This window comes from Microtus pennsylvanicus, chromosome 1 (genome assembly GCF_037038515.1).
Source record: "Microtus pennsylvanicus isolate mMicPen1 chromosome 1, mMicPen1.hap1, whole genome shotgun sequence".
In the NCBI taxonomy this organism is placed as follows: Eukaryota; Metazoa; Chordata; class Mammalia; order Rodentia; family Cricetidae; genus Microtus; species Microtus pennsylvanicus.
Window position 1 is genome coordinate 59,046,357 of NC_134579.1, and position 23,232 is coordinate 59,069,588.

The following is a 23,232-nucleotide window of genomic DNA, read 5'->3' on the forward strand; positions in this document are numbered from 1 at the left end:
CACAGCGTTTTTTCTGCTGCTGTTGCCAAATCAGGAAATCTCTCTACAGCACGCCACCAACAAACAGCAAAAATCTGTGTTAAACTCTCTCTCCCTTATTTTTAAGCCTTCTCAGGTTTTTTTTGTCTCAGTTTTTTTTTAATTGAAAAAAAATTTCCGCCTCCTCCCAGCCTCCCACTCCTCTCCCCCTCCCCCCACTCCTCTCCCCTCCCCCCACTCCTCTCCCTCTCCCTCTCCAGTCTGAAGAGCAGTCAGGGTTCCCTGCCCTGTGGAAAGTCCAAAGTCCTCCCCCCTCCATCCTGGTCTAGGAAGGTGAACATCCAAACTGGCTAGGCTCCCACAAAGCCAAAACATGAAGTAGGATCAAAACCAAGTGCCATTGTCCTTGGCTTCTCAGCAGCCCTCATTGTCTGCCATATTCAGAGAGTCCGGTTTTATCCCATGCTTTTTCAGTCCCAGTCCAGCTGGCCTTGGTGAGTTCCCAATAGATCAACCCCACTGTCTCCGTGGGTGGGTGCACCTCTTGTGGTCCTGACTTCTTTGCTCATGTTCTCCCTCCTTCCGCTCCTCATTGGGACCTTGGGAGCTCAGTCCAGTGCTCCAGTGTGGGTCTCTGTCTCTATCTCCATCCATCGCCAGATGACAGTTCTATGGTGATATGCAAGATATTCACTTTGGAAAGCAGTGTGGCGGTTTCTCAGGAAATTCGGGATCAACCTACCCCTGGACCCAGCAATGCCACTCTTGGGAATATACCCAAGAGATACCCGATCATATGACAAGGGCATTTGCTCAACTATGTTCATAGCAGCACTATTTGTAATAGCCAGAACCTGGAAACAACCTAGATGCCCTTCAATGGAAGAATGGATGAAGAAAGTGTGGAATATATACACATTAGAGTACTACTCAGCGGTAAAAAAAACAATGACTTCTCGAATTTTGCATGCAAATGGATGGAAATAGAAAATACTATCCTGAGTGAGGTAACCCAGACCCAAAAAGATGAACAAGGGATGTACTCACTCATAAATGGGTTCTAGCCATAAATAAAGGTCAGTGAGTCTATAATTTGTTATCCTAAAGAAGCTAGATAAGAAGGTGAACCCAAAGAAAAACATATAGCTATCCTCCTGGGTATGGGAAGTAGACAAGATTGCCGGGCAAAAAATCGGGATCTTGGGGGTGGGGTGGGAGGGGGATAAGGGGAGAGGGGGAGAGAAAAGTGAGAAGGGTAGGATGGGGGAGAACTTGGGGAAACGGGATGATTGGGATAAAAGAAGGTTGGATGGGGAGCAGGGAAGCACATATCTCAAGGGAGCCATCTTAGGGTTGGCAAGAGACTTGGACCTAGAGTGGCTCCCAGGTGCCCAAGGCGAGGTCCCCAGTTAGTTTTCTGGGCAGCTGAGGATAGGGAACCTGAAATGATCCTATCCTATAGCCTTCTCAGGTTTTTAAGTGGATTTAGTCCATCACTTCGGGCGCCACTCTGTTGTGATTGGCGCAGCGGGCTGTGCTTCGTCCCGCCACCTAGCTAGCTTTACCCGAAATAATTACATGGAAACTGTATTCTTTTAAACACTGCCTGGCCCATTAGTTCCAGCCTCTTATTGGCTAGCTCTTACATATTGACCTACCCCATTTCTAATAATCTGTATAGCCCACGAGCTGGCTTACCAGGAATGATCTTAACCTGCGTCTGCCTGGAGTGGGAGAATTGTGGCGACTCCTTGACTCAGCTTCTTTCTCCCAGCATTCTGTTCTGTTTACTCTGCCTACCTAATTTTATGTGCTATTAAAGGGCCAAGGCAGTCTCTTTATTTAACCAATGAAATTAACACAAAACAGAAGACTCTCCCCCATCACTCACTGAACCTACGTTTGCCCTTGTCTAGGCTTGCTGTCCAGGGAGGTCTGTGGATCCAGCCATTTCTGCTCTCCACACTGGGCACATGTAGCCATGCCCAGCTATTTACAAGGGGCTGGAGATTCAAGCTCCAGCCCTCACACTGACACAGCAAGCTGTCTAACCCAGCCAGTCATTCCTCACTGATGCTGCTACAGTGTAATCTTCAAACTCTTACTTTGTTAGCACCAGTATGTACACAGCTTCCTATACCTTTGCTCCTCCAGGGAGGCCAACAGTAGTTCTCTAATGCAGTGGACACCTGATGAGCCTCAGCTGTCTGCCGTGTGCCGCAGCACAGAGATGAAGACTCTACCCTGCAGCACAGAGATGAAGACTCTACCCTGACTGTAGAAGCTTGGTTTTGTAATCATAGTCAAGTCCTCGAGAGACACATATGAGGGAGGATGCCCCTTCCGGATGGAGGAAGGTCATTGGTCAATAAACAAACTGCCTTTGGCCCATTTGATAGGCCATCCCTTAGGTGGGTGGAGTAGACAGAACAGAATGCTGGGAGGAAGAGGACGTGAGCTCAGAAGCAGGGCAGCTCCTCTCAGAGCCAGACATGATGCAGCCAGCTGCCAGGTCAAACATGCTGAATCTTTTCTGGTAAATGCACCTTGAGGTGCAACACACATTAATAGAAATAGATAATCAAGATGTAAGAATTAGCCAGTAAGAAGCTAGAGCTAATGGGCCAAGCAGTGTTTAAATGAATACAGTTTGTGTGTTGTTATTTCGGGGCATAAGCTAGCCAGGCAGCCAGGAGCTGGGGCGGCAGGAACGCAGCCTGCAGCTCCCACAACAGAATGCCGCCTAACGTGGGGCAACTGAGTCCACAAAAAGCCTGAGAAAGCTTGGGAAAGAATAGAGTAAAGCATGTTTTCTTGGTAGCAGCAATTTCTTGGGTCTGCTCTGCTTGCCAGAGGCAAGCAACTGCTCTCATCTAAGAGAGGCTTCCTGAGTCAGCTTTAGCTGCAAAATCCTGCAGCTCTTTTAAGAGGTCCTGCCACGAAACACTTAAATGGTGTTGATGAAAAGCTGAACACATGCTTTTCGGTTTTCAGCCGTAGCAGGAAAAACTGTGCCGTTTAAAAATGCCAGCTTTCTGGGCTGTCCTGCCAGAGCAAACTCTGACTGTTTGAGGCAGGAGGGCCGACTATAGAGAGAGGACTTGAGTGTTGTCTGTGGACATAATGCTGCAGCTTACTTGTTGGCAGGGACCTTGAAACGCCACAGAGTTGTGGTAATAAACGTGGCTACAATCGGTACCTCTGCCATGAGGGTGGAAAGCTAAGGAATGGGCTGGATCCAGCCTTCAAAGCCACGGCTTTAATCCTACCTATATTGCTTGGTAAATTTTAAAGGCTTGTGTGGTCAGAAAAAGAGAGATATACAGTAAAGAGAGATTCAAAGACAAAGAAAACCTTTAAATGATTTACAGTGTGTTAAAAATATATGCAGGCTAAAAGTTAAAGTTCTTAAAGTAAAAACCAAAAAAAAGGAAGAAAGAGAGTAGTTGGGTGTGGTAGTGCAAACCTTTAATACCAACACTTGGGAGGTAGAGGGAGATTGACCTCTGTGACTCCAAGGTGTGGTAGCACACGCCTTTAATCCCAATGCCTGGGAGGCAGAGACGGAGGGATCTCTGAGAGTTCAAGGATAGCCTGGTCTACAGAGTTATTCCAGGTCAAAGATATACAGAGAGCCTGTCTCAAAAAGCAAAAAAAAAAAAAGTAAAAATAAACAAAATAGAGGTTAAAATAAAGCCGCACACAGATGGAAAATACACAGAGAATCTTGATACTCTATGCTATTATACTCTGTTTGAATTGTTTGAATGCTGAGGAAGGAGCAAGAGCTGCTAATAGGTATTTGTTTATAAATGCTGCTGAACTAATCCAAGATAGATATTTTCAAAATACCTTGACTTTAAAATTTGGATCTAAGGACATGATGCTTTGGAAAGGAGTTTCTTTTGTTTTCACAGAGGATGAGACTCTTTGGATTGCCTCTATCCCAATATGGTATAATAGACCACGCCCTCCTGAAAGGTTGCTGTGAACACCCTCAAAAAATTACTTCATTCAATTGACAACTGAGATAAACCTAGCACACAGGTTATACCCTGAAATATCTGATTAATAGTGCCCCAATTCATCAGGAATCAGTTTGGAGAGAAATTACTGCGCCCATATTCCCAAATATTGTTTATAAATGTTCTTTTACATTTAAAGGGGGAAATGATATAGGTATGAATAATTTGCATTGGTATGGATTTTAAGGTCAATTTTGTTATATGTATATGTATTTCTACTCTTGATTTAAGGTATTGTGATTGTATAGTTCATTTTTAAAATGTAATGTATAATTAGGAAATATAGGTTGTTAATGGATAATCATTAATAATAATCAAGCTTGTAGTCATGTTAGTTAGATTTTTCTAGATGTACATAGATATATTTTAGATAGACATTCTTCATATCTTTCAAAGACTATGGAATATGCTATTTAATGCTTTAATAATTTAGGGCTTTTCATGACAATGAGACACGTCTGCTCCTGGCAGCACCAATCTACTTCAAGAAGAAGATGGGCAATGAAGAGGCACCTTATGGAGTTTGATAGCCATTTGGGCAAGAAACTGCTCTTGCCTGGACTGTTGCATAATGGACACGAAGAACCCACAGAAAGAGGACTGCTGAACTTGCCTAAAGGTGAGATGATCTTTCGGGGTTCCTGATTCATGATAGAGTCTGCAAGACATTCTGCAGGACACAGCAGATAGTGACTGATCTGACTTTGAAATTTCCTGCTTCATGGAAATGTCTCTGGAAACTATGGGCCTGTAGGCCGAAGATGGATACCTCAACAGTATAGAGGAACTTTGGGTGACCGTCCAGGCAGTGAGATGTCTCTGTGATTTCTAGAGTTTTGTAAGTTGCTTAGTTCTCATTTACTTAGGTAATATTATATCCTTCTGGAGTCTTTGATGGAGTTGAAGAATAGATAGATAGTTATAGTTTTCCTTAGTTATGATAAGGATAAAGTAGATATAGATATTGTAACTGTAAATATTGCTTGATAATTGTTTTGTTATGTGTTATTTTACTATGTTAAAGTGAAAGCCTTTTTGTTTAAACAGAAAAAGGGGAAATGATGGAGGAAGATCAACGGTCAATAAACAAACTGCCTTTGGCCCATTTGATAGGCCATCCCTTAGGTGGGTGGAGTAGACAGAACAGAATGCTGGGAGAAAGAGGACGTGAGCTCAGGTGGCACGTCTCAGAGCCAGACGTGATGCAGCCAGCTGCCAGGTCAGACATGCTGAATCTTTTCTGGTAAACGCACCTTGAGGTGTAACACACATTAATAGAAACAGATAATCAAGATGTAAGAATTAGCCAGTAAGAAGCTAGAGCTAATGGGCCAGACAGTGTTAAAATGAATAGTTTGTTTGTTGTTATTTCGGGGCATAAGCTAGCCAGGCAGCCAGGAGCTGGGGCGGCAGGAACGCAGCCTGCAGCACCCTACAACACCTTCCTCAGAAAGACAGAACAGAAAATATAATAAAATTGAATTAGTGATAACAACAACAGCAAAATAAAACAACAAGGGCTACTTTTGGTTTTTAATCCACTAAGAACAACAACAAAACCCCCAACTACTACATTTTTGGTTTTGTTTTTGAGCACACTCTGTAGGCCAGGCTGGCCTGGATCTTACAGAGATCTGCCTGTCCCAGCCTCTGGATGCTGGGATTAAAGACATGCACCACCACACAGGCTACATTTTAGTTTTTAATTCACTAATTCAAAAGTTCTACTGTAATGTCCTTTTAGCAGAGTTAGCCAAGATATGGATAAGGGCTAGGGTTGTCTCGGGATAACGTACTTAATTAAACCATGATTTGATACCTTACACCTTTCATTGTAATTTCCAGTTTCCTCAGATGATTTGGATACAGCACATTCTCCCAGCAACAGAACAGAAGATGTCCTGAAAGAATGTGAAACTGTTCCCTCCATGGTGGCATTTGAAAACCTGCCTGAGAAAGTGACTGACATAGTGCTGACCTTCCTGGTGGAGAATATAAGCGGCCTCCCCAGTGCCGACTTTAAGGTGGAAGTGATCCGAGATTTTGGTGTTGCCGTGGTTACCTTTCAGAAGCCTATAGGTGAGCCTCAGGGAGGCCTTGCATCCCCAGGCTTCTGCCCAACACACCACAGGGTTTGGGACATCTCTGAGTGTGTGACACTTTGTCGTAGTGAGTAAACAAGGCCTCTAAGCCAATACAGGGGCCTCTCCCCTCAGATTTTGGAAAGATGAACAAATTCAGCTTGAGATTCAATTTGGGTCTGTTTCAGAGACTGCCCTTAATTACATGATTGTTTGAGTGGGTGGGGTGGGATGGGGTGGGGTGGGGGGATAAATAGAAAGTCCCAGGCGATTCTAACTGGAAGAGTTTGAACTCTTCCTCTACTTCCCCAGGAGGAGTTAAGACTGGCCTGTTACCATGCCACAGTTCTGTAAGGCAATGATGCCAACAGACGTACCCTTAGTGCAATCTTGAGTGCATTCTTGTTAGCTTATGTTACTGTAATAAAGACAAGAGGTCATCAGCCTCCAAAAAGAGCGATTTATGCCAGTTCACAGTTTGGGCGGCTTCAGTTCATGGTCAGTTAGCCCTGCTGCCCAGGGGCTTACGTTGAAATGGTATGCATAGTGGCAGCATCGAGGAGAGAGAGAGAGTGAGACAGAGAAAGACAAGAGAGAGACAGAGACAGACAGACAGATAGAGACACACAGAGAGACAGGCCGACAGAGATAAAGAGAGAGAAAGGGGGGGAGGGTCCAGGCTCGACTTATCCCTATCTCCTCCATGAATGACTGGGACATTTCCCACAGGCCTCACTTGTTAAAGGATCCACTACTTCCCATAGCACCTGGGTGAGGACTAAGACTTTAACACATGGGCCTCAGGGACAGTTTTGGTCTAAACTATGGCCACTGTTGTGCGCCAGGTACTGGTCTATGGGCTGAGGCACAAAGATGACTAAAATCATAGCTCCCTCTCTAGAAGAACTCAGTCTTGGAGGAGGAGGGAAGCGTGTATGTCAATGAATAATGGAGATGAAAGAGAGGCTGTCTCCCAGCTGTAGTAACCTGAGAGGGGTGGGAGACAGGACCGTGCATAGTTGTCCCCACCTGAGTGTGTCCTCCAGCAGTGTCACCTGACCATCTCCACAGGACACCACGCTTGTTCATACTGGCACTGCTCCCTCCTCTTAAACATCTGGCAACCCCTGCTTTAGTGTTCAAATTAGAGACCATATATAGACCATATACCGAGTCTGAGTCTCCATTTCATCTGTTCCTTATTGGAGTCCAAAAGGCAATTCAACTGTGCTTAAGATCCAAACCTGCCCAGTGATACACAAACAAGGACTTGTATTCATTTCTCAGATCCCAGCAAAATGATTGGCACGTGACAGGCCCACCATCCCCCTGTTGATTTAAAAGAGATAGTTAGGCTGAGTCCTGAAAGTAAATAGGACCAACTGAAAAAACAGAGGAGGGAGGGCTGTAGACATGGCCGTATTTTGGTAGCATGGTTCAATTTTATCCTTAGCCACACCATAAAACCACTGGTCCCATTCGGAGAAGAGCATTTCAGACAAGGGCACTGCAGACATGGGCAGTTGTGTATACAAGGACAAAAGAGAACCTTGAAAACATAGCTAGTTGACTTTTTGTTGTTGGCTTTGTTTGTTTGTTTTCGTTTTGGTTTTGGTTTTTTTGAGACAGGGTTTCTTTGTGTAGCCCTGGCTATCCTGAACCTAGCTCTGTAGACCACGCTGGCCTCAAACTCACAGAGATCTGCTTGTCTCTGCCTCCCAAATGCTGGGGTTAAAGGTGTGCACCACCACCTGATTCATGACTACTTGTGCATGGCAACATGAAAATAAAGCAGAAAGTGCTGCTTGGATGTGTGTTTGGAGTCAGGAGCCTGGCTGTGGATGTGGGCTCCTACCTGCTGCCACAGTGGGAATAAATGGACTTGAGAAAATGGGGAGAGGGGTGGCATTGTGAGGAGTGCATTCAGGAGGGTTGGCCATGGCCAAAGGACAGCTCAGTAGGAGAAAATACAGTAGCTGACTAGTCCCATTCTGGGTGGTGGCCAAGCCCCCCATACCATATAGAGATGCCACTGAAATTTTCTCGTTTTCTTTCTGTTTTGTAGATACCAAAAAATTTATTATTGATTGTATCAGTCACCATTCGAACCAACAGCTGCAGCTTGCCCCGAGACTTCTGGAAACAACAAATGTAGTTAGGGTGGAAAACCTGCCTCCTGGGGTAGATGAATACCAGCTACAGCTCTACTTTGAAAACCCTTTCAATGGGGGCGGAAGAGTCACCCAGGTTGAGTGCTTCCCAGAAGAGAGCTCGGCGCTGGTTGAGTTTTCAGACTGCAAAGGTAATGTGTCTTGGCCTGCCACACTGGAAGACCTGGATGGTTGGCCATTTCAGTCATTCCTTAATCGGTCAGAAATGGCACCAGTCTCTCATTCATCTGGATTTGGTGCAGAACGAGGGCAGCAAGGCAGGTTCTGGAGAAGCAGAACAAGCTCATGAGAGACAGGGAGAGTCTCTGAGGAGTCCGGCCTGTGACTGAAGGTCGCCATTCTAGGAACGTTGACAGGCCGTACTCACAGCCATAGATCTGTGTTTTATGTCCCTGCATTGATTCTCTAATCAACAAGTTTAGGGAGAGATGGACCAGAAGCATTCAGAAGTTCTAGAAAGCGTTCCTGTTCCCCCTGTGATGTGCCTGTGCTGAGATAGGATAATGGAGATTTCTCATAACCTGAGGAGGAGATGGAAGTCCTGTTGATGACATCATCAGTGGTTCTTGAGTCCGACAGACTTGAGTTACAATCCTGACTGGAGGTCACTGGCATGGTGACCTTTATGAGCCCTCAAACCCTTTGTTTTCTCATCTGTAGAGGTAGTGTTGGAGTTACCTCAGAGGATGCTGTAGGAGGAAAGGAAACAGTCCCTCAGCAGTGCTTGGCCTAGGGGGTGCTGAGTCTGAGCTGGAGGTCACTCAGGCTGTCCAGCCTCTCTGGAGCCCTCTGGGAGGTTGGGCCTCTGAAGGTCACATTCCTTCCTTCAGGCCTGATACCTGCCCTAGGACTGAGTCCTTCACCAGGGTATCATGTTTTAGCATCCTTCTGCCATGGGAGCCATTTAAATCCAGGTTGTTGCTGGACTGACTCTAATTTCCATGCTGATACTACTTACACGTGCCAACAGCTAAAACAAAGTGAGCAGAGTCCTGGAGAAAGAGAGAGAACGTGAGCATTCAGTCAGGGTGGGTTGTGGTGGCTGTCCTGGTACACATGGTGACCGGGAGATATAATGGGGAAGGCCTTACTAAATTGTGACCTCTGGGGCTGGACTCTCCAATGACTGTGAGGATGATTTTGATTTGGTATAGGAGCAAGACCATGGGATCTTAATGCGCAAAACAATCCCACTCCAGTTAGTATTTAAAGGGGCATTTATTTTGGGGTTAAAACTCACAAAGCACCAACCGTCAGGAAAGGAGCCTAGTCGCTGGAGCAGGAGCAGGAATTAAGCACTGGAACCAAGAGAGCTGACTGAGGCTTGCTGCTCTTTTTTAAAGATAAATAGACCACTCCCAATGGGCTGGTATTTCAGGAGCTATTGGCTGAAGGAGCGGAAGGCGCTCCTGCAGCCCAGTGGGCTCGTACTTCAGTGACTGTTGGCTGAAGGAGCTGAAGGTCCTCCCACAGCACCTCCCCCTTTTGTTTAAGTAAGAGCATTCTAAACCTACTACAAAATTATATACAATAATAACAAATATCCTATCCTACCTAGCCCAAGTCTTGCATAATAAATAACTTGGCAAGTCATAAGAGGAAAGTTGCTACATTTACCTAGTCTTCAACCCCGTAGAAGATCTGGGAATAGAAATAATGTTACCTGAGTAATTAGGAAGTGCAATCAAACAACTTTCAAAACATGTAACAAATCACAGAGACAACTGGCTACCTGGGCAATCACCCAAACTCATGTTTTCAGCGTTGAAGCAACCAACTTTGACTAAGGCCTAGAATAACTGGCAGATTATTTTTAACAGGAAAGAGATTTTACAAAACCATCTTACCCTGTCTTGGCAAGATTTGACAGTTCTGATTATCCATTTCCGGATTTTAACAGGCAAGAGATTTTTTAAAACCGTCTTACCCTGTCTTTGACAGTTCTGTTTATGCATTTCTGGATACTGTGTATTTTGTCAGTAATTGAGGTATGGGCAGTTCCTTGCCCAGAGGCCAGTTTTGTCAAGAAGACAAGCTCCAAGTGGAGTGTCTTTGGTGCTCAACAATCTCTTGGGTCGGTGTTGCCAGGAGTAATTGTGTCTCACTACCACAGAACTCTAAGATTAAATTAAATGCCATTTTCTACAGCTCTTCGAAGAGGTTGAAGACTGTTTATACAAAATATAATCTCTATGTATCTAAAGAACCTGATTAGTCTAACTATAAATATGACAAACATAGATGACTATTGATCTACAATTCTTAATACCTATCTAACTTAAAGCCTAAGAGAATAAACAACTGTGCAATAAATGAGAACAATTACCTCCAAATGTAAACAATGAATAGCAATACATAAATAATAAATAAGTATCTTAGTCAGAGGTAGAAATGTACACTGCAATATGGTATACATATATTAATACAATATACATCAAGACATAAAAATGTTTTAAACAGAGATAGAAGCATGCATGCATACAATATTCAATATAATTTAACTTTGTATCCATATACAAAAAATTTATACCAATGTAATTATGTATAAATAATAACTCACAAATACCATCATTATTATCTATCCAATTTTCCCTCTTTTTTTTTCAAAAAGATCCCTGAGCTTATAAAATGCCTCTCCCAACCCTCAACTGTATATTAATTATAAGCAAACCCTAAATATTGTCCCTAAATCCGAGGACAATCTTTGTTGGGAGAGGGGACATCTTCCTCTAGAATTACTTTCAGCTGTCATGGGGGTGATATTCTTTCTGAAGGATCCTGTGAAAGAAAAATGATAGTTAAATTTTAAGATCAATGTCTTTTAAAATTGTAAACAGTCTCTGAGCATTTTGTTGAGGTCTGGCCAGAATGTTGTACAAGATGTGCACCATTTCAGCTGACCAAGTTGGAATCATATGTTCAGCTGGATACCCGAAACAGGACTTGTAGTAGCGCTATCAGTATCATGACGTCATATCAACCCAGTGGAGTTGTTGTTATGGGGGCCCCATCTTCTTCCTGGAAACTTCAAAAATCAATGCAGAAAAAACTCATTGCTCACTGTGGAAAACTTAAACATTAATTATATAGACATATACAGACATACATATATTTAATGAAAGGTATGATAGATATATTCAATGAAGAGTATGATAGATATGAAGAAAAAGCAAAGATGTTTTCTAAATTCATATTTCTTTTTGTCTCATATCATGGCTCTTGGTAGAGGACAGAAACTCTGGGTTTTTCTCTTAACAACAGGCTTGGAATCAGAGAGGGACTGAGCCGAAAGTCAACTCCAAAACCAGCTCTATAAAGTTAGAAATATGGTTTAGTACATCCCAGAGCCCCATATTCATAGAACCTGCTCAGTTTTCTTGATAGTCCCTATTGGATAGTTATTTTTCCATCAGTCAGTATTCAAACATCCAGGGTCCCTTGAATTTTTTAAAGATGAGTGTTTTCCTGTGGAGATAAGAACAGAACCCTGCCCCCATTCTATGTTTTTCTTTCCACCTGTATGAATATCATCATTGTGGATGCTGTTATTTCTCCTTTCCAAGAGGTTTCTCCTCTTCAAATTGAACCTTTATTAATTTTGATGGTATCCACAATTTTTCTTCTCCTGTGGAAACAAGAGCAAAACCCCTTCCCCAACGTAGCACACCTCCTGGCTTCCATTGAGAGGTCAGCACATCCTTGAAATAAACCGGTTGATTTAGTTTAGCAGACTTTTCCATTATCCAATGCCTTTCTGCCGCTGTTGTTCCTTTCTCATTAGCATTAAGAAAATTCAAGGTTAATAAGGCATTATGTAATCTATTGTGGGGGGCATTTCCACCCCTTTCTGTTTATTTAACAGGGTCTGTGTTGGCTCCCACTGGCAATTAGCTCAGATACTTCCCTGGATTTATAGAACCCTGACTTGCCCCAGCCTCGGCTTTCTCACCTCCATCTATGGGTGTAATAGAATCTCTACCTGAGAAGGCCACTGTCAAGAGTAAACACAGGAAATTCATGTAAAGCCCTTGGGAAAGTTACACAGAGTGCTGTCACAATTATCTTCTCCTGAGAAATGAAGTTAGCTATGGAAGTTAAATTCTGGGACTATACAGAAAGGGATAGAATGCAGAATGATCCACCCAGAGGATTAAAATGATTTTTTAATTCTTTCTTTATTTTTTTTTAAATATTTTTATGGTTTATTTAACTTTATTTTTATGTGTGAAGGTGTCAGATCCCCTGCAACTGGATCTTCAGACAGTTGTGAGCTACCATGTGGGTGCTGGGAACTGAACCCAGGTCCTCTGGAAGAGCAGTCAGTGCTCTTAACCACTGAGCCATATCTCCAGCCCTCTTTCTTTATTTTTTATTTTATACGCGTTGGTGTCTTGTCTGCATGTATATCCATGTGAGGGAACAGGAGTTACAGACAGTTGTGAGCTGCTTTGTGGGTGCTGGGAATTGAACCCGGGTCTTTCAGAAGAGCAGCCTAGTGCTCTTAGCTGATGTGCCATCTCTCCAGCCCTTAAATCATTCCTTGTGTTGGTACAAACACCATCCTCATGCCTGTGTCCAAATTAGTGTCTGTTTTTTATTGTGCCACATACATCAGTGACATCAGAAAAATGATAGATTCAGCATGATTTCAGTGTAGAGTAATTTGGGTATAAAGTCATCATAGCCCTAAATGGAGTCTGTCTTGTTGTGGTTAGCATCAGTCTACAGCTGAGCACATGGGAGAATGGCACCTTTGAGTTCTACAAACAGCAGAGACTTTTGCCCTCCTGAAAAGTTTGTTTTGTTTTGTGTTCTTTGGAAATGCATAATATTGAGATTACTGTTATTTTTTTTTATTTTGTTTTTTAAGTGTTAGGCACCATTCTGGCCAAGAAGCACAGTTTCAACAGGATGCCACTGTCTGTCTTCCCCTATTATCCTTCTCTGGGCACAGCCTTGTATGGCGAGGAGAAGCCACTGGTCAAGCTTCCAGCATCTTTCCAAGAGTCACTGGGCCTTCCTTTGTGGAAGTTCTTTCAAAAACATAATCATCTGATTGAGGAGATAAATGACAAAATGAGACGCTGTCACTGCGAGCTAACATGGTCTGACATCAACGGCACAGTGACCGTCAGACCTGCTGCCTCCTTAGTCAGTCACAGACCAAGCATCAAGACCTGGCAGAGAGACGCCTCCGAGGTGCTGTCTGGCATCAAGGCTAAGTACGAAGTTAAGGTGTTTGAAGTGTATCCGCCAGTGTGGGACATCATACAGCATGAGGTAGGAGATGACAGGGTTCTGATTGAGTTTGATAAGGAGAGTCTCACCTTAGCCGGAAAATCAGAAGATGTCCAAGACATTGGCCAGAAAATCAAGGAGTTAATAGACAGCACCACGGAAAAGGTCCGAAAGGAGGAGCAGAGTCTGAAGGAGAACGTGGCCATTTCTCCGGGGAAACATTTTCTTTTGCAGCACAGTGGTTTCCTGGAGGATCTAAGCAAAGAGAACCCAGAGATGGAGATTCATTACGATGCTGCTACTCAGCACCTGTGCTTTAAGGGATTCCGTGCAGATGTGTATAAAGTAAAGTGTGACATCCAGGAAAAGATGTATTCCATGCCTCAGAAAGATGTCCAGATTCCTTCTGAAGTCTTCATGTTTCTGCAGCAAGTAGACAGTCAGGAATTCTCCAAGACTCTTTTTGAAGCACAGAAAATTCTTGCCACATATGAACTGAATGGTACAGCTCTTGTCTTGATAGCCTGTTCTTTCAGAGCACTGGCAGAAGCAGAGAAAGGCATACTTGATACCTTGAGTTATAAAATCATTGATGTTGAAGACAAGGAAGTTTTTAGAGGCAATGCATGGAAAAAGAAAATTCACTCTCTGCAAAAAAGACACCTCTCCACTGCAAGCATTATGATAAAGAATGAATTAACTTCAGGAACCCCAGCGGAGGTCATCATTGCAGGCTGTGTGAAAGAAGTAAATGAAATCCATGGACAACTTTTTGAGTTCTTGGAAAACATCATGAAAATTGAAAGACTGGTAGAAATAGAACCACTGTTGATTATCGAGTATTTAAGGGCAGATAAGAATCTGTTCTGGCCAAAGATAAAAAAGGCCTATGTGCAGGCACGTTTTAAGCTGGAAGACGAACCAAAAGGCATTTTACTAACTGGCTTCAAGAGTAAAGTTCTAGAGTGCATGAACATGGTCAAGCAAATCCGGGATTCAGTCTGCATTAAAAGGTTCCAGATTGATAAGCCTGGTGCTAGGCAATTCTTCCAGGACAAAGCATCCTATTACAAAAGTGAGATCAAACGCCTGTATGGATGCATCATTGAGCTCCAGAAGGATGCAGAGAAGGACAAAGGCAGCCTTAAGGAGCAGAAGTGCCTCTTACAGAAGGACATAGCCCCTGGAGTCACGCTGATTGTACAGCAGGGAGACCTGGCTCGGTTCCCTGCCGATGTGGTCGTGAATGCGGCAAATGAGAATCTGAAACACATTGATGGTCTGGCCCTCGCTCTTTCAAATGCAGCTGGCCCTGAACTTCAAGCAGAATGTGACAAAATAGTGAGAAAGGGTGGCGTGGTCAAAACTGGCAATGCCGTTATCTCAAAACCAGGCAAGCTCCCTTGCCATTATGTCATCCACGCAGTAGGGCCTCGGTGGGACGGAAATAAGGCCCAGGAGTGCGTGAGCCTGTTGAAGAGAGCTGTGGAACGAAGTCTCACCTTAGCTGAGGAGGTCAAGTGTCAATCCTTAGCCATTCCAGCTATCAGCTCTGGAATCTTTGGCTTTCCCTTAGACCAGTGTGTGGCCACCATTGTTTCTGCCATCAAAGACAACTTCCAACGCCAGCCAGACAGGCGCATCTTGAAAAAGATTTATCTGGTGGACATATCTGCAAAGGTTGCAGGGGCCTTTGCTGAAGCTGTAGACACTACATATAAAGCCACTCCCTCCCACACAGCTTCCCCTTCCGGTTTACAAGCATTAGAATTAGTGCCACCTGGGAAAACGCCACAGAAACTGCAGACACAGGACTATGTGCTGGTGTCCCCAGAAGGCTTGAAAATCCGGCTGGTGGAAGAAGGTGTGCAGAATGCCAAGGTGAGTGTCCCTGTCACCAACAATGTGCTGTGATGTCACTGGCCTCGGCCAGCCTTATTGAGGGTCAAAGGAAGACAGGGTAGAGAAAAAGGACTGAGGAAAATTCCCTGCTCTCCTACTTGGGCCTTCAAACATTTTCCCTCTTCCCTGGACTTCTTCTCAAATCACTCAGGAGTAGAGATGGTGTGTCTGTAAGGATCTGAAGGGCTCTGGGATGGGTCACTCCATCCCGGTAACTGTGGTCCATAGTAGGGGACACTGCACGGCTCTCCTCATCTTCATCATTTCCCATCTGTCGGTCTGCTCCATCTAGTGCTGGCTTCTGTCAGTTACAGGTGTGGGAGAGCATGGGGAATGCAGAGGATAGGAATTTAACCAATGACACGAGTCAGGGTGACCTTGGGTGCTGGAGTGGACGAGGAGAGCTCAGTTCCCGGATCCCATCTGTGGGTCCTTTGTGAGGAAGGTGTGGGCAGGTGGACGGGAGGAAGGTTCAGATGTTGGGAGTCATGTTAGGACAATTCTTGTTTTGTGGATTTGTTTAAGGAGACTAATGTTTTTTGGATAGACAGCAATTTCCCTGTCTCAGCCCTAAACGCACACACACACACACACACACACACACACACACACACACACACTGGGGATATAGGCATGAGCAGCCAGTGCTCTTACCCTCTCTGCCTTTAATTACAACACTTGTAAGACATGGCAGGCAGATCTCTGTGAGTTCGAGGCAAGCTTGTTCTACATAGAATTCCAGCCCATCCAGGGCTACATAGTGAGCCCTGTTTTCCTCCCTTCTTCCTGAAAAGTATTTGATACCCTTTAAACACAGGCTCTACTCATTGGAACCTTAGCTATTTGAAGCCTGGCAGGCTGGTACCTTCTTCCTGACCTGTAGCTGCATGTCGCTCTGCATGGTTGTAGCTGTGTCCTCCTGTGAATGTCTGCCTCACCCTTCTGTTTGCTTCAGGAGGGTTGGGGCTGAGAGTTGGGAATCTGCCCTTTCTGTCATTCAGACAGCTCTGAGCATTTTGTTGTTGCTGTTCTGCTTTTAAGACAAACGCTTGGCTGAGGCTCAGTTGAAAGAGCTTTGCCTCGCAGGCATGAAGTCCTGGGTTCAGTCCCTTAGCACTGCATAAACACGGTGTGGAGCCACAAGTCTGTAAAAACAGCACGAGGGAGATGGAGGGAGGAGGACCAGAAATTCAAACTCAAGGTTATTTTTGGTTACAATGTGAATTTGAGGCAAGCCTGAACTATATAAGACCTTGTTTTTTATTTAGAGAGAGAGAGAGAGAGAGAGAGAGAGAGAGAGAGAGAGAGAGAGAAACTATTAAGACAACACAAAGAAAACAAGCATCATAATATAGAGAAAATTTGTTAAAGACTTATTTCTGGGGCTGGAGAGATAGCTCAGCTGTTAAAGGCTAGGCTCATAACCAAAAATATAAAAGTTCGGTTTCCAGCATCCACGGCTGTCTCTCCAGCCACAAAAAAAGATTTATTTCTGTTATTTTTTTAAATTTATGTGTATGTGTTTGTGACCAGGTGAGTGAATGTCATATGTGTGCAGATGCCCAGAGGCCAGAAGGCAGTGTCAGATCCTTTGGAGATGAACTCCAATCCAGGTGGTTGTGAGCCACATGAGCGGATGCTGGGAACTGAACCTGGGTCCTCTAGAAGAAGAGCAAATGCTCTTAACTGCTGAGTCAGCTTTCCAACCTCTACAATGAAATTTTAACCAATTTTTGAAAGCTTTGTTTAAAGACAAAGATATACGTCCTAAATTATCGCCACTGGGTGTCACCTGTCCCCATTACCTTTAAATGGCAAACAGGTGGATGGATGTGCTGGCTATGATAATCGATGACATGAACTAGATGCTGTACCCCTGTCTTGCTTTGAATTGTTTTCACGAGAAAGTATCTCTAGAATCCACAAGAACAATTCTTGGTGTGTTGTGACCAGCAGTGATACAACTGAAACTTTAAAAAAAAATATTTATATTTAGTTCGTGTGCATTGTGGTTTTTCCTGCATGTAGGTCTATATGAGAGAGTCAGAGCCCCAGGAACTGGAGTTACAGAAGGTTGTGAGCTGCTATGTGGGTTCTGGGAATTGAATCTGGGTCCTCTGGAAGAACAGTCAGTGCTCTTACCCACTGAGCCATTGCCCCAGCCCCACAATTGGACCTTTTCACCTGGACATGCTGCTGCATCATGTTCCCACAGGCTAAGCTGAGCAAAGCTGAACATCATTTTAACAGTTGATTATTGATGGCTTTTTTCTTTAAACGGTGTTACATAACTCACAGTTCACAGTCAAGTGGGCACATCACTGGTTTTCTGTATATTCACTAAAAATAAACATGGAACTTCTCTGAGTTGGGGCTCATGTAGGGATAATTCTTGCAGTGTGAACATGAGTTTATTAATGTGCGTGTGTCTGTGTGTGTGTGTGTGTGTGTGTAACCACAATCAACCATTCCTGCAATCTAACTGTAGTACACTCTAATCCCACCATACTACATACTACAGCTCCCTTGTAGTTATTTCTCATTTATCCACCCATCACCCCACCCTCCTAGCTCTAGAGAACTTCTTTTTTTTTTAAATATTTATTTATTTGTTTATTATATATACAGTATTCTTTCTGCAGTCCAGAAGAGGGCACCAAGCCTCATTACAGATGGTTGTGAGCCACCATGTGGTTGCTGGGAATTGAACTCAGGACCTTTGGAAGAGCAGGCAATGCTCTTAACCACTGAGCCATCTCTCCAGCCCCTCTAGAGAACTTCTAATCTGCTCTGTTGTTGTTTGTTTGTATAATTTCTTTTTGAAACCGGGTCTTAGTACATGGCTCTAATTGTCCTGGAACTTGCAATGTAGACCAGGCTGGCTTTGAACTCACAGAGATCCACCTGCCTCTGCCTCCTGAGTGCTGGAATTAAAGCCTGTGCCACCACACCTGGCTCTATAGATTCACCTGTTCTTGAGGTTTCAAATAAATGAAATAATATATTTGTCTCTTCTGTGACCAGTTTCTTTCACTGATGAGAATTCTTGCAGGGTTTGCCGACACTGCAGCGTGTATCAGTACTTCATCCCTCTTAGTGGCTGCATAATATCCTATTAGATGAAGATACATTTGTTTTTCCCCAGCCAATGGACACTTGAATTGTTTCCACCATGACTTTTATGAGTTTTGTTTCTCTAAACATTAGTCAAAAAATGTACAAGAAACTGTTGTCTTCCTTTGCCAAGCCCAGTGGCTCAAATGTAGTCATGGTTGATGAATGCCTTTACTAAGAATTTGAAAGGAATATTTGGTTTTGTCTTTAAGACTGATGTCGTTGTCACCTCCATTCCCTCGGATCTTGCACTCAACAAAGGACCATTGTCTAAGGCCTTACTGGAAAAGGCTGGGCCAGAACTCCAGAAGGAACTGAATAAAGCAGGACAAGGGGTCTCTGTCAAGGAAGGCACAATTCTACAAACCAGTGGCTGTCATCTGAACTGCCACCACGTATTTCATGTGGTCGTTCCACAGTGGAAAGTCAACAACAGTGCATGGTCACTGAAGGTAGGACCCAGCTTTACATTCTCCAGGACATGGGGTAGCTCTCTGGATTCTCCTACAGCACACCACAGCTAGTCCCTGTCTGCTTCTTCTCTGGGACAGCATCATGAGTTGGCAGGTCCATACCATGGCCAGTTCTTTTCAGTTGTAGATGACTTCTTGTAGGTCATAGTTCATATAGGTCATAGTTATACATGTAAGTTAGTTATTGTGCTCAGCAATTACTGATGGTCAGGGAAGGGTTGGGGGAATATACTACATTTATTGAGGAAAGGTAAGGTGAGGGCTTGAAGCTGGGAGACAGTGATAGACTGGGACAGCTGTGGATTCCCCTCTTTGCTTATGGTGGAGTGAGTCTGTGCTCTTGTAAGGGTGTCCACGTTCTCTTTCTCATTTCTTCTCCACAATTCCCCCCTCACACTGCTGCTGACTTTTGTTGAAAGCACAATAGAGTGGACAGTGTTCCCAGGACAAGCTGCTGAGTGCTTACTTTTTAGGGTCCCCCATTTCTAAAGAAGACATTTAAGGAAGTGCTTTATGCTTTTCAGATCATGAAAAACATCATCAGAGACTGTCTAGGAACCGCCGAGGCACTGTCTCTGCAATCAATTGGATTTCCAGCAATAGGAACAGGAAATCTGGGGTTTCCTAAACCCGAATTTGCTAAATTAATAATTTCAGAAGTGCTCAAATTTAGTAGCAAAAATCAACTGAAAACTTTACAGGAAGTTCAGTTTCTGCTGCACCCAAAAGACATCGAAAACGTTCAGGTACAGATTTGGCTTGCTTCTGATCTCTTTGCCTACTGCAATATGAGACCTGTTTTCTTCTGTATCTTCTTTGTCTAATAGGAGGTTTGTTTCATGTGTTTTCAGTGCAGGAAGTGTGCTGACTGGTTATATGTACTATGACAAATTTCAAAAAAAAAATAGATATAGAAAAAAAAACAATTCTTTTTCTGGAAAGTTTCAGATACCCACAAAAGTCCATAAACCAACTTAATGAAGTTCTATCTATTATTCAGCCTCAAGTGCTATTGCTCTGTGGCTGGGTGTCTAATTTTTTTCACATATAATGCTGACTCATGATTCTATCTCTAAACAGTTCACCAATTCATTTTAAACATAACCTAACCACTAAACACACCTTGAAATGCAGTCATTCCTTCATGTGGTCAATGATAGAGTTAATGTGTGAGGTTACAGCTGTCTCATGAATGTCTCTCCATCTCTCCATTCTTATGTCTGGATTAGAATCAGATAATTAAGGCTCACACACTGTAATACCCATTGTTTTTATCAGTCTATAGGGTTGCCTGTCCTTTGGACACAGAAATGTTAATATAAAATATCAGGGTACAGTTATGCCATTATCAATCTGAAAATTGCAGGAGGGGATGCAGGTGATTCCAGCCACCATTCTGGAAATGTAATTAATCGTGAGTGAAGGATTTGGCTTGAACACGTCCCCATGTGACTTAGGACACTTGGACCAGAAATACTAGAATCATCCTCGGTCACAGTGTGTTACATCAGCTATGGCAATGTGGTCTGACTCTAAGGCCTGATTTCTGTTCTCCATGTCTTTATAATCCAGTAGATACATGACCTTAGTGTTAGAACAGTTTCCACAATGTCATTGTAAAGGTGACAGCCCACAGACGCCTGTGGATCGGGCTGTTGGAATTTTTGGGTACTGTGTCATTGTTATCAAGATCTAGATACTTCCTATAAATTCATGGACGCAATCACAGAGATCCTACATTCTAATCGGGCAACCAAAGCTCCTGACTCCTTCAGCTTGGACTGTGCAAGCACAATGAGAAAATGAGGTTCGTTTTCTTAGTTATATTTGTTTGGTTGGTTTTTTTTTTCTCAATACAGGGTTTCTTTCTGTAACAGTCCTAGCTACCTGGAACTAGGTCTTGTAGACCAGGCAGGCCTTGAACTCAGAGATCTGCCTGCCTCTGCCTCCCAAGTGCTGGGATTAAAGGCGTTTGCCACCACTAGCCCATATTTAGGCTTTTTTTTTTAAAAAAAGGGTCTTGTTAAGTAGTCCAGACTGTTCACACTTATGGCAATCCTCCTGCATCAGCCTCCAGAATAATGAGATTGTATGTATGCACTTTACCAGCTGTTAAGAGTTTTAAATAATTCCCTGTGACATCATGGTGTAAGGTGATGTGGGCATTTCTGTAGCACATGCTCTCCCTTCTAGAAGTCATAACTACTTTGGAAGTTTAGATTTCTGTACAAACATGAACAGGAGGTGAAGGTGCTGAGATTTTTGGGTGATATGAATGTCTTCAACATCTGCCTGAATAGGGATGTATCATGTCTCGTAGACTTGAGTCCCCCAATCTTTATTTGTGAAATGTGGTGCTCTCTTGCTCGCTCTCTCTCTCTTTCTCTCTCTTTCTCTCTCTCTCTCTCTCTCTCTCTCTCTCTCTCTCTCTCTTTCTGTCTTGAGACAGGGTTTTTCTGTATATCCCTGGCTATCCTGGAACTCACTCTGTAGACCAGGCTGACCTCAAACTCATAGATCCTGCTGCCTTTGCCTCCGGAGTGCTGCGATTAAAGGCGTGCGCCACGCACCTCATTTTCTTTAATACATAGAATACTCTGCAGATCTATAAAAAGGATTAGTCTCCCTGACACCTTTAACACATATAAATACTATTATTTTTCCTCCAAACATGACAAACTCTCAAAATTTAATGAGACATAAGCTTGAATTTGTAGAAGGAGACTGCTGTTTTGTGTCCCAGCCTCCCAGACTCGAATAATCACACAGAAACTATATTAATTACAACACTGTTTGGCCAACAGCTTAGGCTTCTTATTAACTAACTCTTACATCTTAAATTAACCCATTTCTATTATTTATATTTTACCACGAAGATCATGGTTTGCCACCTCTTACTTGGGCAGCTACATGGCATCTCCTTGACTCTGCCTGCTCTCTCTCTCTCTATATATATATGTTTGGATTTCCTGCCTGAATTTACTCTGCTAAGTCATTGGCCAAAAAGCTTTATTCATTAGCAAATAAAAGCAACACGTATACAGAAGGACTTCCCACATCATGAATTACAATTACAGAAAGAGCTGCTTGTGAGCGGATACCGAGACAGAGACTGAAGAGCAGGAGCTGAAGGTCTGAACATGGCTTCTAGGTGCAGCTTCTCTGGGCTGTTTGGTTAAGAAGGGAATGCGTTTCCATGCAGACACACTGAGCAGCACAAAATGCAGAGATTGTTCAGTAAGCCTTGTCCCAGTATCCTCTGCTGTATGATTCTAGATGAGATCATGTAAATACGCAATTTAATATCCTTTCCACTTGAAAGGATAAAATAAGCATCTCTACATTCCATTAAATATTCTTTTAAAGTATAATTTTTAATGGCTACTGTTTTAACACATGGGCATGTGAAAGTGTAGAATTATCCCTCCACTGGATTTTAACTGTCAGGTTTTTATTATAAACATCACTCTAGTAATAGGATTTACAACTTTGCTTGCATCTGTATTTTACAGGACACATTTGTAAAAAGTGTATGTATATTTTGTCTTTCATTTTGTTTTTTGAGAAAGTGTTCCTCTGGATAGCCATGACTGTCCTGGAACTAATACACTGGCCTCAAATATAGAGATCTACCTGACTCAGCCTCCCAATTGATGGGTTTAAAGCTGTGTGCCACCACCTCCCATCAATAAATCTATTTTTTAACTTTAAAAATATATAAGTAAATTAAATACTACTGTTTGAGGGATTATTATTTTCTAAACATGTGTATGTGTAGTTTTTGATGCCGGCCATTGGTGCCGCAGTAGAGAGAAAAACTCAACAAGATGCTAAGCCTCCATTTCCTGAAGGAACAGAGGGGTTCAGCCTTCTTAGAAGAGACTGACACCCAGCTCACACTAGCTCACTCTAGTTACTTTATGCAAACATATATAAGGTTAATAGGGGCTAGGAAATGTTCCAGCTATGGAATTCATCTTGCTTTTGCTGCCCTTGAGAGTAGACACCCACATATAATGGAATGCCACAATCAAAAGTTAGAACCCCAGGTTTTCAGGAGTATCTTCACCAAGTTCAGTACAGCTGCAAGCTAACATGGAGCTCCAAGTGCAGAGTCTCCAGACAGACATTTCTTCAAGGTTTAAATAGTCTCAAAACACTGTCAGGCATTGGTGACACACACTTTTAAACCCAACACCTGGGAGGCATAGGCAGATGGATTTCTTTGAGTTCGAAGCCAGCATGGTTT

General features: G+C 43.2%; 1 protein-coding gene across 5 annotated transcripts in view; it reads left to right on the forward strand.

Annotated features, from left to right (window-relative positions):
* Positions 1-23,232, forward strand: part of LOC142845792 (protein mono-ADP-ribosyltransferase PARP14-like) — a 94,048-nt gene that overhangs the window by 61,995 nt on the left and 8,821 nt on the right. For 2 of the 5 annotated variants that reach the window (XM_075965150.1, XM_075965218.1), the window contains exons 4-9: positions 4,438-4,623; positions 5,850-6,083; positions 8,151-8,387; positions 13,127-15,375; positions 18,723-18,962; positions 19,508-19,729. In XM_075965150.1, coding sequence (XP_075821265.1) covers positions 4,438-4,623; positions 5,850-6,083; positions 8,151-8,387; positions 13,127-15,375; positions 18,723-18,962; positions 19,508-19,729 — 3,368 coding nt within the window. The remainder of the gene's footprint in view (positions 1-4,437; positions 4,624-5,849; positions 6,084-8,150; positions 8,388-13,126; positions 15,376-18,722; positions 18,963-19,507; positions 19,730-23,232) is intronic. The other 3 variants (XM_075965158.1, XM_075965185.1, XM_075965175.1) reach the window with 2 other exon arrangements.